We start from the raw sequence: 17,732 nt of genomic DNA, 5'->3' as shown, positions 1-17,732 counted from the left end.
TCCTGGGTGGCAGTAAAAGAGGTTTAACCAGCAACTGGTGCATAAGTAGTCTCGCTGACTTAACTAACTTTCTACACCACAGCTGAGAGCATCAGCAGCTAACAGACATACAGTAGGTAATGCTTCCCTCCGCTTCCATCCCAAGGTCAACTCTGGGTCTTCTCAACTGTTGACTCGTATCATAGACTTTTGGGGGCAGTCCTAGTATTTCCTCATTTATATATTGATAAAATAGTCATTTTTAGTCCTCCTTTACTGTAGATAATGTCTGTCTATTTCTTGTGTGTTTCAGGTTGTGCTACAACTGTCCTGGTGACCAGTGCCAGCACAGGAGAGATGATGCTGCAGCTGCTTGTTGGATCAGTAAGAACTTTTTCTGTGTTCTGTAGTGGCTTCACTGCTTTTAGTGCGTTGGTTACAGAGTCATCTGAAATAAAATCCCACTGTGTTTGTGTGTGTCTTCCTGTAGGTGATCCACAGTCAGGGCAGTTACGCTTTCCTGTTGTGTTGTACAATTTCATCATTCATCGGCTTCTGCCTGTTCCTGCTGCTCCTCTATGTCCAGCACAGCCACAGAAACTGCAGCACAGGTAAACACACATCAGGCAGAAAATTGACACGCTGGTAATCTCGAATCATATCTCAAATCATACTTATTCTAACAGGAGGAGGAGAGGAGCTGATTCACAGTGATGTATCCTTTCACATTTTATTGGGGGAACCGTCAAAATGGAGCGAAAAGACGGAAAAATAATCACCATCCATGAAACGCCATTTTTACCAGCTCAAACTAAATAAATAGTCAAAACTTGTGTGGTCCACCGCATGTAGAACTGACCATGATAACCTGTAATGCAGTAGCAACTGTGCGACCAACTTCAGCTCACTAAATTACACTAGCAGCTAACATTAGCTGCAAACATTTGCAGCTAACATTAGCAGATAACATTAGCAGCTATAACGAATTAGCTAATTAGCAGCTAATTTAGCGGCCCAACATTACACGATACACTTTGGCTCTGGAAATTGCACTAGCAACTGCTAGAGCACAAGTTGACATTAAACTGTCAGGTATGTCGAAATGTAGGCACAAAATGCAACATTCTTGAGCACTTAACTAGTGGTTAGCTTACATAGTCAGCAATCTGTGGCGTTAACATTTCACTTACTAGGCAATAGCACCATGCATTTTAGGCATATGAAATAGAGTTAAAGCTTTCAAATATTGACTTATCTTACCATTTAGTTGCATCCTTCTTCCATAGGGCTTTCTTCCATTTCTTCCATTAGGAAAATGGCGCAACGGTGCTACGCATGCGCAGAGCAACCTCGAGAGTCTCGTGTAATTTAAATTAAACAACTTGGGTTGTATGAATGCCGGTACGTGCATCAAGGCCAGAGGCTGTGCCAGCAGAGCGGAGCCCTGCTTTCAGTTCAATTTCTTGCTCTTTTCCATAAATTCTTGCAATCTTAAGATTTTTACTTCAGTACAGATAATAAGTGGTTGTACAGAATGTGCAGCTGTGACAAATTGCCCCAGTAAGTTGTCACACTATGCAGGGTAAATTGCCACACCTTTTTCTTATGAATACAATGTACACCATCAAGAGTCAATATGGCTTCAAGGTAAAGGTCACGATGCTACGGTGCATTGCTTTGGGAGATCAGGATGTTAATGTTTTTGTGTAAATGCAAGCATTCATCAAAAGCCCGCCGGGTGTCAGTTCTCTTGTAGCGATCTCTCTGCTGTGTCAAACTAATCGACACTGTTTCATTCTCAGATTCGTCTCAAAACACAGACATGAACATGAAAGAGAAGCCTGAGACGGGAGGATCTTGATGCGAGGGAGTCCCCGAGAGACTGAGGGGGAGACCATAGGACGCAAATGGCCAAGCGGCTCTGCTGTGGACGATGGAAAGGGAGTGTAACGACGCGCGCCGTTACTTAAACCACGGATGGTGTGCGAGGAAGGACGTCAAGGACAATATAAGTTTATTGGATATATATACATACATATACATACATAGAGCAACAAATTACCTCTGCCTGTTTCCTCTTCCCAGGGTGTTCGGGCAAATTACTTCCCCGGGGGACCGAGCACCCATTTATAGTTCCGGGAAATACCAACTACAGGAAGCAGGTAGGGGGAAGTGAACATAGGTGTTGCTGTATTTAGTTAGATAACTTATGGGTGATTATTTACGTTAGGTATAGGACTTATTTATATATAGTTGTTAATTAATATTGGTATGGTTGGGGTGGGTAAAAATCTGTAAATATTTATTATACATAGACAGATAGCAATAGACTTACCTGTAGGTGGTATGGCTGGTCCAATTAGATGGACCAGGTGTACAAAAGGGCCCTGATTTTGTTTGTGCGGGAGATTAGTGGAGGCCACTAGACACTGGTGGGAACGGTGGTGAAATGGTCAACTGGTAAAATAAAAGAAGCATCTTCTGAACCCTCTCTGGACTCCTGACTTGTTCATTTGCCTCCGTGGCCACTCGGGCATGTTTACAGGGAGCATGGGAAGAACCATCTGCCCCAGCCTCGGAACAGGAGCTCCATCCTGGCCTCCTCCAGCCGAACATTTTGTAACCTAAAGAAATCTACTTTCAAGCCTGACGATTAATGAGCGGCTTGATGGACGGTCCAGTTCTTGACATAACCCTTGTGCCCGACACCACATTTGATCTTTTTTGCTACGTTGTATAATAATGCATATGGCATGATTTGGCAAGGGTGAATTACGAATTCTGGAAGTTCGTCCTTAGTTTATAATAAAGTGTTGCCGAAATACAGACACTCAGACCCTGAAGGACAAGTTTGTCCTCATTGGAACCCATTCAAATCATAACGTTTGATCCCACGGCCATTGGAGCATAAAATCATGCAATCCATTTGATCAAGCCTTCAATCTAGAGCCCTGGCTTTTACTATTTTCCACCAGATTGACCATTTTCTCATGTTTGCCCTTTGGGGCAAATACGTGCTATTTTCTTGGTTTCCTTCACACACATTGAAATCAGAGTGTTGTTACTAATCATTGACATTGACATGGAATTCAAATGGTTAAAATCCTGAAAATCAATTATTATTTGGTAGTGACTATCAGAACTGATGTTGGTTAAACAACTCAGTGAAAGTGCGAAACAATATTAATATATAACATTTGTATGATGCAGACATGTTTCTTCTGGTCCTGACGTGAGCATGTGAGGCACGAGGGTCAATTCAATTTTTTTGTCACGATCATCTTTTGCAGCACCTCATCTCTGCTGCAGCTTGATTCAAAAGACACTTCAATGATCAAGTATTGCCGTTTTCAGTATGAATGCGAGTGGTCTCGCATGATGTCTGCTCTGTTTAATGGCGAAACATCTGCAGCACATTCGGTTGCTGCTGTTAAACTGGGACTCACATCAGCCCTGTGGAAGTACTGCTGTTAGTAATACCTGGTGGCAGACGTTAATAACATATGATGCAATGGCAGAATACAGAGCCGTAAGGAGTGAAGAGATCTTTTATTGGTCTCACCTATCTCTCCCACTATAAACAATTTCTCTACACCTCTCAAACATCAATATGCCACTTAAGACAAGTAGCTTGTAAACATCTGAAAAAGCATCAAACAAATAGAAAACGGGACAGAACAAAGCAAAAACTTTCTTTTTCAAAGGACATTTTTACATTTCAGGGTAAGTTGAGGGGAAAACATCATCAGACGGTACAAATGAAGAAATATGCTAAAACAAGACTGACTGGAGGGGCTTTGGGGTAATTAGCTATTATTATTAGCTATTTTGTTCTTTATCAAAGTTACTGCAAAAATGCAATAAAGGCTGCCAATTCTATTGGGCTTCACTATAAATTCTAAAAAATAAATATTTTGTGGTTGTGCCTAATCACAAATCCTTGTAAATTGTTTGCTATATATTGTAAAAGGTCAGATTTACTGTATAAAATACGAAGTGCATCATTTTATCGTCCCTTTGGGAAAATATACATGTGTCATTAAGCAAACGCTTTTCATCAAAGAGGAAACCAGAGTCGTAGAAAAGCGACAGAATCCAATATTACAGGAACCCCCCAAGTCTTAAGTGCAAACGTTCCATCACGACATTATCAAAACACTTTACATATAAAACATAGATTTAGATTTCTCCCCCATAAGGCTTTAATTCCCAAAATATAGCCAATGCCACCGTGGGGCTGCCGCCTCCCAAATACACCAGAGGAAAAGGACATGAGGAAACACACATGCACAAAGAGAAGCCCAACATAGCAGACGTCCAACTATCTGGCCCTTACAAAAATAGAAATCAATCTTATAGTTCTATCGGTGTCACAGGAAAATCAAAGATTACACAAAAAAATAACAGGCTTTATATCTATATTTATATACTTTCTGAGTAAATCTGCAATCACAAACACTTACAAGCAGTTTGGAAAGAGACACGGCTGCCAACTCTAAAAACATGGCCCGATTAGATTTACACGCTCTGCGTATTAAGCCATGTTGCAGCCTGTATGTACATTTATGCATCCCGAAAAAGGTTCCTTCGATATGATACGCTGTGATACGCTGCGGGCGAGCCGCAAAGAAATAGCCCCGAGCTTCCTGGGGCTCTCGTTTGGTCAAAGATACGGCATAAAGACAAACAGGAAACACTCGTGTGCACTGGGTAAATGACACAACTCCATCCATAATCGGGAGCTGGACTTGGGCTCGGCTGTGGTAAGGCACCGTTTATCTATGTGACGGGGGGGGGGTCATCCATCCCTGGGTTAGAAAGGGACACTTGGGTAAAGAAACACTTTCCAAGCATCATGTAAACAAGTGCGATTTTTCACATGTAATAGTATAGAAATGTGGTATCTAGGTCTCGAGTCTGTGTCTCAGACTTATGGCTTCAAAAGTATCTTACAAAACAGGTGTGAACCTTTCATGGCTGATCATCTCGAGGGGCTTTAGGGACGCTGCTCCGATGCTCCAGGAGGTGTTGTTCTACAGTCCTCTGGAGTAAAGGTGGCTAAGGCTTGGCAAAGGTTAAGGCTAGACTGTCGAGAGTTTAGCCACATAGATCTGGAGGTTCCGTCTGAGATTTCAAATACTGACTACTTTACTGACATTTATCAGAGCCCCATTCATTTAGAACAAAGAATACAGAGCTGAGCTGTGGACTATCAACAAGGTTTCAAGGTCCACATTTTAAGAAATGTTGCCAAAAGTTAGATAAGACTGACACCGTTCTCATGGTATCATGATCATCATGGGGATGGTATGGTAAATACGAAGCTGGTGTCAGCAGCCGGTTAGCCTGGCTCCACCTCTCAAACTTACTGATGAACGTGTTGAATCACGTAAAACGTGTAAAAGACGGGTTTTACGGGTGTGCTGGAACTACTTTTTGGCCAAGAGCAGTTGCCAGGCAACCAGCGGAAAACCTCCAGGAGGCCACTGCTCACCAGCCAAGTAGTATTCTAGCACAGCTGCCTTCAACAATGTGGAGCTGGTTTAAAAGAAGGCAACAGCAGATCTGTTGCTTTCAGAGTCGATGCACAGAGAGGAGGAGTCACTTTCTGTTCTCACCTGAAAGCTGACTGGCTGGAGGGGCTATTCTACTGTGTGTGTATATATATATATATATATATATATATATATATATATATACATACACACACACACACACACACACACAGGCATGGTTAAAGGTTTAAGCTCAGATTATGGCCACATGTCACAATAAGAAAGTCCTGTTGGTACGGCTATAGCTAGCCAACACTTCACACTGAGGCAGGTGAGTCGAGGTTGAGCGCTGGGTAAAAGACAAAAACAGTTTGCAGGTAAACGTGCACATTATCAGGTTAAAGCACTACCCTTCAACGAGAGTAAAAGTTAAAGGACGGAGCACAAAAAGGAACAGAAGCATCGTCAGCATCTTCTTTTGGCGGCAACACTGTTGCCCAAGACGAGAAGGAGACTCTGTAAAAGGAAAGATTCAGATATGTGGTCTGCGTGTCCGTGTGTGAAGCAGATTGTCGCTGCCGAGGGTCCAATCCACATGCGCCAACTGTTGCCATGGAGATTCCTCTCTCCTTTCCAACTGTTGGGACTTGAGGATCCCAAAATGTCAAACACAATGATTCTATACGTGCATGAGGGGCGATGGAGTTAATGTATGCGAGTGCAGAATGGTATACGTCTGGGTGTAAAAGGTTCTAAAAACAAACCGAATGCGTCAAACCCGGACCGCCGACGTCTCTCCAGACCCTCCCTCCGCACGTCTCACTGTAGTGTGAACTTTAAAGCACCAGAGCGATGAGGAATGGCAATGACTCAGCTCCCACGTATTTGTCCTTGACGTGGGGCAGCAGAAAGATGGGGATGGTGTCTGGCTGTCATGCGGTGACATTGTTCATCCTATGTCCTCTGAGGGTCTGGGGTGATGGGGCCGGGCGTGTTGGTCCCATCCAGGCTGTGTACGGGGATCTGGAACTGAGGGGTGAGGACCGACGGAAACTGGAACAGAGCAGTGTGTGTGTGTTAGGACGCGTTGGAGAAATAGAGAGAACTGAAAAGAGACTCTAGTCTACTCACTTGGAACAGGTGGGCTCCCTGGCGTCGCGTGGCGGGGCTGAGGGGAGCGACTGGACTGAGCGTGCTCCAGAAGTGGATGTTGGACAGCAGAGGGCTGGGAGTCAGCAGCAGAGTGGGAGTCTGGGGGGGGGGGGACAAACAAGACAGACTCAGTGCCGACAGCATGGCCGATATCGGCGGCTTTGAGATGCAGGTTTGTTCATCAGACGGAGCAGTTTGGTTTTCAACCGTTAACTCTCCCGCTCAGCATCTTGATCACAGTTCTTGAACAAACTATTTTGAGGGATCCTTAACATTTACATGTGTTTATGTTAAAAAAAATGAATATTGGACAACTATTAGCCATGTTCCTGACCTCTGAATCAGCAACTCAAATAGGCACGGTGGTGTTGCTCTTTCCACCGGTTGGAGAACCAGTTGACCAATCAAAGGTTTAGTGGGCGGGATTAGGAATTGGGACGACGTCTTCCCACAAAGCTACCGGGCCACATCCATGAACAAAAGCGTTAATGAGTTCCACAGAACTTACCGTGTGCTCATGAGATTAATGTGAATATAAACAGTTTAAGGACCTGTTAATTAGAAATAGAATTAGAAACTCTGGTGAGCTAGATTGAAGATACTGGACACATGGCTGTTGATCTCATGCCTAAAGCCGATCAGAGACTGACCAGAGAGAGGAACTCCTTCATATGTGAGCTGACTGGCGGTCTGACGCTAGATCTTGTGATCAAACCTGACCTGACCTGCTGGGGAGGGACAGAATAAACAATGGATTGCCTGAACCAGCAAATCTAATTAGACTTGAAATTGTAGTAGCAGCAGGAGCACACACACAGTCATGTGTTGAGCAAATGGCATTAGCGGGAACAAGTAAACCACAAAAACAAAAACCCAACAGCCAGGCATTACAGAGTGCTGCTGCACTGCTGCCACCTGCTGGTCAGGATCAGTAGCTGCTGGAGGTTCTCTGTGCAATGTCTATTCTGGGTTCTGTCCAGTTAAGACAAATAACTGCACAGCAGACACCTGGTACCTGTCATATGCAGCCTATTTCCTATTCATATTCTTTAATCCGCCTATATAAACGTTAGAGAAAGGATCTAAACTGCTTCAACAGGCAGAACTATGCTTTGTACAACTTCTATGATCTAAGATCTAAACCACAAATCTGTTATCGGTAAATGACTCGTTTGGATGATTGAATCATAATGAAACAACAAGCCTACTGGGTAATGTCTTGATGGACGGTTAATGCAGAGCGCAAGAATACACTTCATTGTAAATTCAGTAAAGATTTGATTTGAATTCATGCAGCACTGTAGCACTCTAATCTATGGCGCACCATCAAAGTGTGCCATAGATGTGCGCCACTACCGGAGGAGGGCGGGTCCACGCTCTCACCTGCAGCATTGCTGGTGTGAGAGAGGCCGTGGGTAGAGACGGGCTGCAGAGGTTCATGGGGGAGAAGTCGGAGGCGGTGACCAGCAGAGTTGGCGGGCTGATCTGCAGGATTTTCGGCGGCTTGCGTGACTTCCCCGAGCTCAGAGTGCTGAGCGTGGTGCTGCTGCTCAGCGACGACGAACTGGTTTCGGCGTCCACGTAACTGGTCTCGTCTCCGGACAAACCAAGGCCACTGTCCACCTGGTGGACGACAGACGGGTAACAGTTTCTACACACGTCTCACACTTAGTCCTACAATAACATCTGGGTCAATAGAAGAGGTGTTTGTGTGCTTTAGGTCGTATACACAGTTCAACGGTATCAGAAGAAACTGTAATCTGGATGATTCTAGGAATCATCAAATCGACATCTTAACTGACTTAGTTATTATTTATTAAGTGTACATCACTCAAAAACTGAGCCACTCTACTTCATCAGGTCTGTGTCGGTGTGTTTTGATCAGATTTGTGGTCTGATGGAAGTAAACGACCCCACAACTGTCACCAGATTGCCATTGAATTGAATCTGATTGGTGCACAGGAATATGTGACATCATGAGTGGGATTCATTCAAAAACAGAGTGAAATAAATAACCCAAACTATTGTAACTTTGGGTTCATTTAGGTCCCTGAAGATTACAGCCAGAAGCTGATTGAGAATATGTGTTTTCAGGGCCTTTAGAATGTCCTATTATTAAAGTAGCATTGTGTGAGATGTGTTTGTATGTATACTAGCCTTCTCACGCGCCTGAGCGTCTGAGCGGTCTGGTGCCTGAACGTCTGCGGGTTGAGAAGATCCCGACTCCATGTCGCTGTCGATCACCAGCTCCTGGGACGAGTCGGGCACGAGGCTCGGGGACGGGCTGTCCGAGATCAGGTCCGGCAGGCTGAACGTCGGCTCCGCTGGGCGGATGTGCTCAAATAAGTAGAACGACTGGGACTGCAGGGAGGAGTGTGTGCGGATGTCCCCGGCCCTCTGGGGGGGGGCTCGCAGGGAATCCAAGTGGTGGGACATCAGGGTCGGCTCCATGGCAACCTTAGTGGACTGTGCTGGTGCTGGCTTCGGAGGGGCGTTTCCAAACTTGATGACGGACGGCAGAGCGACCGGCTGCTGCTGCGGCTGAGGCGACTGCTCCCGGCTCTGGGCCGCGGCGGCGAGACCTCTCTTGTCGGCCAACTTCTCTGCCGGGTTCTCTATTTTGATGGACTTGAAGAGCTGGCGTCCATTTTGCAGCGAGTTGAGGGTGAAGGAGGTGTACAGGCCGGAGTGGATGTAGTCGTTGCGGTTCGACTGCTTGTTGCTGGAGCCCAGTGCTGCTGTGCTACTGCGGTCACCTGACTCGCCCTCCTGCGGGCTGCTGTCGGCCCTCTTCAACAGGTGAGGGGACCCCCCAGCGCCCACCTCCCCGCCCTCGGCTCGGGTAGGGACCTCTCCTTTGAGGATGTCAGGATAGGACACGAAGCGATAGACAAACTTCTGACCGTTCACCTTCTTTATGATGTTCTGTAACACACAGAAAAGCAGATGTTAAGTTTATGCTCTTGGTGAATAAAAAATAAATAAATACATTTATTTTTATTCAGCCAGAAAACACAGTGTGAGCATAAACAAGACATTCCCTCACGCAGTACGCCTCTACCACAGAGTCACTAGGGGTAAAAAATAGAAGAGAGACCACATAAAAAAGGCCTTGTACGTGGGACAGCTCTGTCCTCCCCGTCTGCACCGAACATACCAGCGCGGCCGTGCCCACAACGCCCACGAGGTCAGGCTGTGCTGCTGCCAAACCACAAGCAGAGTGGGAGACAGACAGCACTCTCCCTCTAGTCCGCATGTCGCTGAGCAGCGACTGTAACCATTCTGAGACGCATTAACTTGTGCTTTGAAAACAGCAAAGGAAGCGATCCACTCCAGAGTCTCCAGATGCTGCTTCAAAACACAAGCAGTTATGTAACTTTGGCATTGTGTAATTGGTTGAATTATGACTGACTGACTGAAAATATGATTGCATTATGCACATGACAAACCATCTGATCACTTCCTTTATTATCTTTTAGAGCGGGAGTGGGGCACAATACCAGTGTACACTCTTACAGCTGTCTTTACCGAGACAATCAGACCGATTTACTGCAGCACACATTCAGTGATAGTAAAGCCCAACACCCCTCACGCTAGCAGCTACAGCTAACGCTAACATGACAGAGGAGAGGCTGTCTACTGTTAAAGACCTGCACCTCTTCTCAACAGAGGAGTCAAAGGGATGTAGGTAACCACTAAGAAGTCAGTCAGTGTATATTGAATTGTTTGACACACAGTTATTAATAAGAGGAGCAGCTGTGTGGTTAGAAGTTAGTGTTGAAGCTGCTAGTCCAGCCAACACACCCCAACAATAAAAGCTTCTTTACTGTCGGGAGACGACCGAGGCGCTCAACTCCAAATATACCTTTATATAATAATAATAATAATAATAATAATAATAATATACTCCTCCCTGTAGGAAAGTTCTCAGATTTACATTTGACATTAAAATGGTATAGTCAAAAATAGTGAGTTATTTAAACATGTCTGCTTCCTAGCAGTCGAAGAAAGACTATTTGTTTACTTATGATTAAGAAAACAATGTTGATTTCCTCACAAAATAATCAAAAAGAACTGATAAGAGTATCAATAATAGTACTAGTATCTATAAAACCCTAACACTAATATGTAGTTGTCTACTTTGGGTAATAAAGACAAACATCTGGTGAGTTGTGTGTCTGACAACTAAATGTGAAGATATCACCAGGTATCAGTGTGCGCCGTAGCTGCTGAGCTAACATTAGCAAATTAGATTAAATTAAACATTAGACAGAACAGGCTGCATGCTCGGTCCTGAGTGATCCCGACTAAGCTCTTGATGTGATCTTCTTAAGAGTAGAACTGAGGGATTGGGACTTTTATTTACTATCTGCTAACAGCTGTTGGTCAGTGTTGGCCTGCTGTCTGACTACAACGTACCGGGCTTGTGTATTACAAGTAACACAACCATGTCACAATACAACCAACTGAGTGGGGTCTTCCCTCTCTAACTCTCTTTGGCCGAGTATAAAGATGCCTGTTTGCAATTAAATTTGGAGATTGGCTAACTCATCAAGTAATTGTTGATGCAGATGAAAAAAATTTAATAATGAGAACCCTGCTGGTTTGAAGGAGCCGTTAAACCTCTATGTTTGCAGGTCTGGAGCCAGAGCGCACCACGGCAGTTTAATCAGGGTGCACCATCTTTAATTCTTTACTCTTTACCCATTTCAGTTATTTAACGGTGAAATGCATTGTACCGGTAAATACTTAAGTCTAACTGTGTATTGTGTTTTGTTGCTGTAGTGCCATTAGAGCCATACTTACTGAGATTATTTGAAAAAAGCACTTCTTCTCTTGCTTGTGCACCCCCACTAATTTCACTCTGGAACCAGGCGTGATGACAATCCTGCTGTCAGCAGCACTACAAAACATCTGTGAAGACGTTCCTCAGCACACACACACACACACACACACACACACACACACACACACACACACACACACACACACACACACACACACACACACACACACACACACACACACACACACACACACACACACACACACACCGCATCTTCTCACACCATTTCAGTTTGACTGGATGAAAGTGTTTCATCGCTGTCGCGATATCAAGAAATGCCCGACGGTCAAAAAGGTAAACATACTGGATTAGCTTTTCTGCCAGTCTGATGAGTTCACACTACCAGCGGCAAAAGCAACAAACCCAAGCGTGGCCGGCTAGATAGTCGGCGAGTAGCAAAGTCGTTAAATAGCACCAGAGTCCGCTAACGGGGGGTTTGTGACCGAAGAGACCAACATCAAACAAAAACAACAGAAAAGGCTGCGATCGGTCTGACGTCTGACAAAGCTGGAGAACACATGCTAACGGTTTGTGTCGGAGTGAGGCGAGGTTATTGGCTAGTTAGTTAGGTTGTGTGGCCAATCAGGACTCCTGTGGGAATGACAAGGCTGGGAAATGTAGGAAAACCACAATGTGTGGAGCACAGACAGCAGCTGGCTAATGGTTGAACCGATATTGGTCTTGTGGTGATAGCATAGTCATTGTGTGGTGTAGAACCAAAAGGCTGAACTTTCGATCACCCAGAACCCACTGCTGTGCATCGGACTGCTGTGCATCGGACAGGGGGGGGGGAGGGTTTGACGTGTTTACCTTGTCGTAGTAGTATCTGAGGGCCCTGCTCAGTTTGTCATAGTTCATGTTGGGCTTGTTCTTGCGGGCTCCCCACAGCCGAGCCACCTCCTCTGCCTGCAGCAGTTTAAACTCGCCTTCCTCATTGGTCCAGCAGATCAGCTGGTCATTACTGGAATCCAATAGGAGCTGGAGAAGGAACTGCCACAGGGTGACAGAGTTGTCCATGTCTCTCACTGGGGAAAAAAAAACAGAGAGGAGAAAAATCATCAGACTCATGGACCCACGGCACAAAAGTGGTACATTTTCACTTTCTGAGCACAAAGTCCCATCCCATTGCTCCTCAATGGAGAGACTTGATCGTAGTCATCATCGCCTGTATCTTTAAAAAGCCGAAGAAACCCCTCAAACCTCAAAGGCCGCTGGACACCTGAAAGTACGAGCAGAAATGTGGCAGAATTGCTGTAAATGGATATTCAACAGCCAAGGAACAAGAGGCTGTTTTACAAGCCCATGTGCACCGTCTGGTACAAACGTGGTTCCCCCCCATGTGGTGCCCACTTTCCAGGATGATAATGCCACCATCCACCCTTCTGAACAAAAAGAGCAGTTTCATTAACAGCTGGATGAAGTCAAACACCTTCCACGCAATTCCCTTTAGGGAAGGTTCTGGAGCCCAGAGCGTAAATGTATCCCTTGAAGAGCTGGAGTGGATATTAAAGGCTAGCGGCCCCCCTACAGTCCAGGGTTTTTAGCTTTCTGAGGACCAAGGCTGTTCAGACGGTAACGAGTGGTTCTATTCTCATTACGTCGACAGTATGAAATACGGTCACATCACTCACGATAAGCCAGAAAAAAAGAAAATGACAGCTAATCATAAATCCTTTTCTCCTTTTCTTTTCAGGATACCCATAGCGTGTAGCACTGTGATGTGGCTTCTGACTCGGCCGAGTGGAGGCCAGACATCTTGCTCACATCTGGCTTCTAAAAAGAGCAGCAAAGCAGCATCATGGCCATGGAAGTGAAATGCCCCTCACAGTGAGAGGCAAAGAATGACATTCATGGAGAAGTTAATTCAAACCACAGCGGCAGAGGAAAAGCTGCTGCGAGGATTGTAAGCCTTGCATGAGGGTATAGTGGAAATAAAATGACTATTTTTCAATGTTATCATTACAAAAGCACCGAACCATTTCACAGAGAACATTACATTGACTATGTTCAACTACAGAAGGCATTGTACATTAAATGAGCTGGCTAAATACTGCAGACTTGTCAATACTCCACAATTCTTGCCGTGTAATTGCTACTGTACAAACTTCAAACAAATATATGTGATTATAACCTACATACTGTATCATGCAGCCGTACAAAGAACAACAAGGGTTAGATTACTCTGACAGCTGACCAGCTTTTATTGGGACTGCTGTAAAAGTTAGGGCTAAACTGTAGGTTGCACACGGCCCAATGAAAAAGGAAAAGCAGCTTTATTACTCATGCTTGTGTTTTACTGTACTGCCTTAATTGTAACCCTCATCTCAGCTAAGATGCACCCCCCCCCCCCCCGTCTAGCCTTTTCTTTGATATTTTCCAGTGGCTTTGTTGCAGCCTTTACACTTATTTTTGTTGCACATGCTCAGCTATCCTATGCTGAGCTTAAAGGCTATAAACACCTGTGGCGCACACACACTCAGGTGTTTCCACTTAGGCTGATTAGACCTCCTCTCAGGGCTGTGTGGGCGTGTACAGAACAGGCTTGATTGACGTGCCCCTCGCTTATGTGTTACTCCCTTTGATTCTTTTAGGGTGCGTTTCATTTTGTGGCCTCAAGAGTCTACGCTCCCGATCCCATCTGCGCCTGGAATAAGCCAGCGCCGACAAGGGGAGAACTGGTGCATCCCACTTTGAGTGGGTCAATCTCAACCCCTGCATTAATTGCAATCCTTCCAACATGCCAACTCAGCTGGGTGCACCTCTGAAGGGGGTCACATAATTACATGTTGTCCAGAGGACCGGTGACAGGCTACTCTTTCCACCAGAGGAAAGGCTCGCCTGCAGATAAAAAAAACAGATGATAGTCGGGTTGGGTTCACGCTGTCAGCGGCAAACAGAGTGAACCCAAAAGTGGGGACAGGGTAGGTATTTATGTAGGCTATTGGTGTGGGAGGGTATTTTTAGAAACATCAAGCACTACATAACTATTAAGTGTCTCGTAGAGAGCCGGTGCTCCTCGTCCTGCTGTCTCTCCGCATCCTGACAGCTTGCAGTTGTTGGGAGAGACGACAGAGGAGGAAACCTACTTCCTGATGGTTCGGTAGTGTTTGGATCTGGTGGATGGAGGGGGGGGGGGGGGGGGGGGAGTCTGACGGTGGTCCTTTTTTTTCTTTTTACGCCAGACTTTGACTTGTCATAGTAGGACGAGCACAGGTGAAATTGATAACATTAACGATGGCATATTATCCCAGTGTGCACAATATCCCTATCATTAATGTTATTGAATACACCTGTGCTTTTCCTATTACGACCTCTCATACCTCACATCATCTCATTCCTTACTGCTTGCATGTCAACAATTCTGCTATATTTGCAGTAACACGGACATGTGTTGGCATCTTGGCAACATTGTTGCTGTCCAGGAAACAGAACAACCAGACTTCACACAAAAACCTTGATTTGAGTAAACTTCCATAAAGGCAACACAGACCTAATGTAATGATCAAGACAACTGCATGTTTACAACTTAAGACATACCCGGGATGCTGGAATCAGATCAATACTGGAAATAACAACAAAGAGAGACATATTGCCGACACAGTTGGTTGCAGGAACAACAAAACAATAGTTACACCTCCCCCACCAGTGTGTACACTTATAATCAACAACAATAGATATTGTTTTTTCTGCAACATTCCTCCATCAAGGTAGAACACGATACCTCGTCAGGACCAGAGGTCTTAACCTTTGAGTCATTTTCTGTGCTCGTCAGCGGCCAGATCCCCATACACTGATGATGTGATGTTTACGGAGTATTACTCGTTATAGCCTGAGCCATCCAACGTCAGCAGTGGTCATCTATGAAGGCCTGCCTCACGGCAAATGTTCTGATGAGGTGTCTTGTGTTCCCACCCAGTTATTGTATATATTTAAAGAATATTTTAAATCCCAGCATCTCTTGTTGTGGTGGTGTAAAAAAATAAATAAAAGCATCCCTTCTATAATCTAGCTTAGAGCACATTCTCGACAACCCGTTCACATGCCATGCATGTGAATGGAAGTTTCCGTGCAGTGACTCTCACACATGTCATGGAGGGCCTGCTGCTTCTGCAAAGGGAAGGATTTCTATTCTGCTGGTGCTCAGCCTTCATTTGTAAATCTCCCCCCTCGCAGGCTTTGTGTACAACATTTCTTGCAATACACATCCCAACTGCTGAGGGTTTTCTCATATTGCCAAGAAGAGCCACAGGAGAAGTTATTGTCACTCAGTCGACACACGTTGCTGTGTGACAATAATATCCCAACACTGACCGATACGTGTTGCTGGATTTTCATTTGGTATTTTGGCTGTATTACTGTATCACAAGTGTAATATGTGTATTACAGGATGTCAATATCTGTCAACAAGTGTATGTGTAAGTGTGTGTGTGTGTGTGTGTGTGTGTGTGTGTGTGTGTACGTAAGCTTCTTATGGGGAAGAGTAAATCTGCCCTGACTCATCCAGACCTGCTGGGTTGGAGGACCCCCCCCCCCCCTCACACAATCTGTCTCAAACTGTCATGTTAAAACCGCGGATATCGGGACAAAAATAGGACAGCGTCGAAACTGCTGCCAGGGAGAAAGATTACCGATGAACGTTATGTAACGCCTGATAAACGTTACCCACGGAGCACGGAGATAACGGCAGCTAGGTCAAAGTAGTCACATAACACGCGTTATTGAGGCGCTGTAAACACTCGGACCGGAGCAACCGGTTCCTACTGTCAGATAGCCCCGGCACCCACACAGTGCAAAATTAAAGAAAAAGACCACTTGTTGACGATAACGTTAGTTTCGTTACCGTCAACACAGACTCCCGGTTATCTCCCGGCAGTGTAAAGTCTCCACTTGGGGCACAAATGCCACTCTAGTGTTTTGCACGTGTGTGTAAACAAACGAGAAGACAGACAAATCAAGGCATTAAACATAAGTTAGTTAGCTGCAAGTGTAAGTTAGCTGTTAGCTAACTTCACGTTAGCTCGCCTGCTAACATTACCTCGCTCGTGCCGCCCGCTGAATTCCCGAGGCGCGGAGCCGCGTCGAAATATTCCCAAAACATTGCCGGTAAGCTTTCTATTGTGCCAAAGCTCAGGAAACAAGTTTCAAACTGAGTGTCAAGGAAATGCCCTGAAATAAAATACATTAAACTGCCTTTGGCTTGTACTGTCGATATATCCTTAAAACAGGAAATAATGTTGCGTTCAATGTCCCTCGTACACCTCATAATCGACAACTGTCGCGCCTCTAAGTTGCTCTGAGGGCGTTCACTCGAAGACAAAATAGGTATTTTGTGTGTTGGTAGTCGACAAGCTGTTGTTTTTTAATGTAGAATGTTGAAGCTTTTTTAAATTTTGACTTGCAATGCAAAAAATGCACGTAAATGATGCATTTTAGCATTATTATTATTATTGTTGTTATTATTATTATTATCACAATATCAAAAAAACAACAACTAACATCTCGAGAAAATGGAGCGTTTAAATCGACGTTCTCACGTGATGCAAATGTTATTTCATATAGGTCGACGTAACCTGCACTGTTTCACTCTATGGAGCGGCGTTCTCTCAGCACCCCATGTAAGAGAAAAGTACCACCTGTTTGCTTGTTTGTGTATGTCATTCCAAATTCCGATGTTTCCGAGTGTTCGAAATGTGTCATCGAACTCACGCTGAGATCACTTCCTGTCTTGTTTCTCTGGTTGTGATGTTTATTATTTTGTTGTTACTTTAAAATACCACACAGTCACACATTTTCTACAGATAAAATTAGCCTACTGTTTATTTCTCCAGAGCAGGCTTGTGATTTGCAACTTGTTGCTACAGTCTTTTATCGCCAACAATCTGTTTTTATTTGTTATAGTTTGATAAGAAATCAAAACAAATCTTTTAGCGCGCCTCCTTAATTAAAAAAGATTCAGCAAAAGATTAAAACAAAAAAATGTGTTGGTTAATATTTCAATTTCAATATAAATCACAGCTACTTCAGGTTATATAGTTTGATTTGGTCAATAAAGTAGGGAGCAACTCATTTCAGTACTATTTAGCATTTTAGAAGCAGATCCATTGTGGGAGAATCTGGTTGGCACCTGTTTATAATTACATCATGCCAAGAATGAGAGCAAAGAGTTGTGTGGGGGAAGTATAAGTATCTAATGCCTGCGCCTCATATTCCCATACTGCATTTCTTCCTTCCCCACTCTCTTTAGGATTTTTAGCCTATCC

The 17,732-nt window shown here is 44.6% G+C and overlaps 2 protein-coding genes across 2 annotated transcripts in view; one reads left to right on the top strand and one right to left on the bottom strand.

The window, feature by feature from the left end:
• mfsd4aa (major facilitator superfamily domain containing 4Aa) overlaps positions 1 to 2,462 on the top strand; it is a 48,003-nt gene extending 45,541 nt beyond the window's left edge. The window contains exons 8-10 of the mRNA XM_079157029.1: positions 293 to 363; positions 470 to 590; positions 1,782 to 2,462. Of these exons, the coding sequence (XP_079013155.1) occupies positions 293 to 363; positions 470 to 590; positions 1,782 to 1,840 (251 nt within the window). The 3' untranslated portion in view covers positions 1,841 to 2,462. The remainder of the gene's footprint in view (positions 1 to 292; positions 364 to 469; positions 591 to 1,781) is intronic.
• A 1,051-nt stretch (positions 2,463 to 3,513) lies between these two features.
• elk4 (ETS transcription factor ELK4) lies at positions 3,514 to 16,705 on the bottom strand. The gene is made up of 6 exons (XM_079156653.1): positions 16,508 to 16,705; positions 12,283 to 12,497; positions 8,784 to 9,551; positions 8,010 to 8,249; positions 6,606 to 6,725; positions 3,514 to 6,527 (listed from the first exon to the last, which is right to left on the bottom strand). Exons 2-6 carry the CDS (start codon positions 12,487 to 12,489, stop codon positions 6,429 to 6,431), a joined length of 1,434 nt encoding a protein of 477 aa, XP_079012779.1. The 5' UTR covers positions 12,490 to 12,497; positions 16,508 to 16,705; the 3' UTR covers positions 3,514 to 6,428.
• Between the last annotated feature and the right edge of the window lie 1,027 nt (positions 16,706 to 17,732).

This window comes from Pholis gunnellus (genome assembly GCF_910591455.1).
Source record: "Pholis gunnellus genome assembly, chromosome: 3".
NCBI classification, from domain to species: Eukaryota; Metazoa; Chordata; class Actinopteri; order Perciformes; family Pholidae; genus Pholis; species Pholis gunnellus.
Note: the sequence above shows the minus strand (reverse complement) of the source record. Positions and strands in the feature narration are given on the sequence as shown.

Coding starts and splice junctions, on each gene's coding strand:
- elk4 (XM_079156653.1), bottom strand. CDS start 12,489: ATGGACAACTCTGTCACCCTGTGGCAGTTCCTTCTCCAGCTCCTATTG. Junction 8,250..8,783: donor ACGCTCAGGCGCGTGAGAAG/GCTAGTATACAT, acceptor GTCGTCCACCAG/GTGGACAGTGGCCTTGGTTT. Junction 6,528..6,605: donor AGGGAGCCCACCTGTTCCAA/GTGAGTAGACTA, acceptor GCTCTGTTCCAG/TTTCCGTCGGTCCTCACCCC.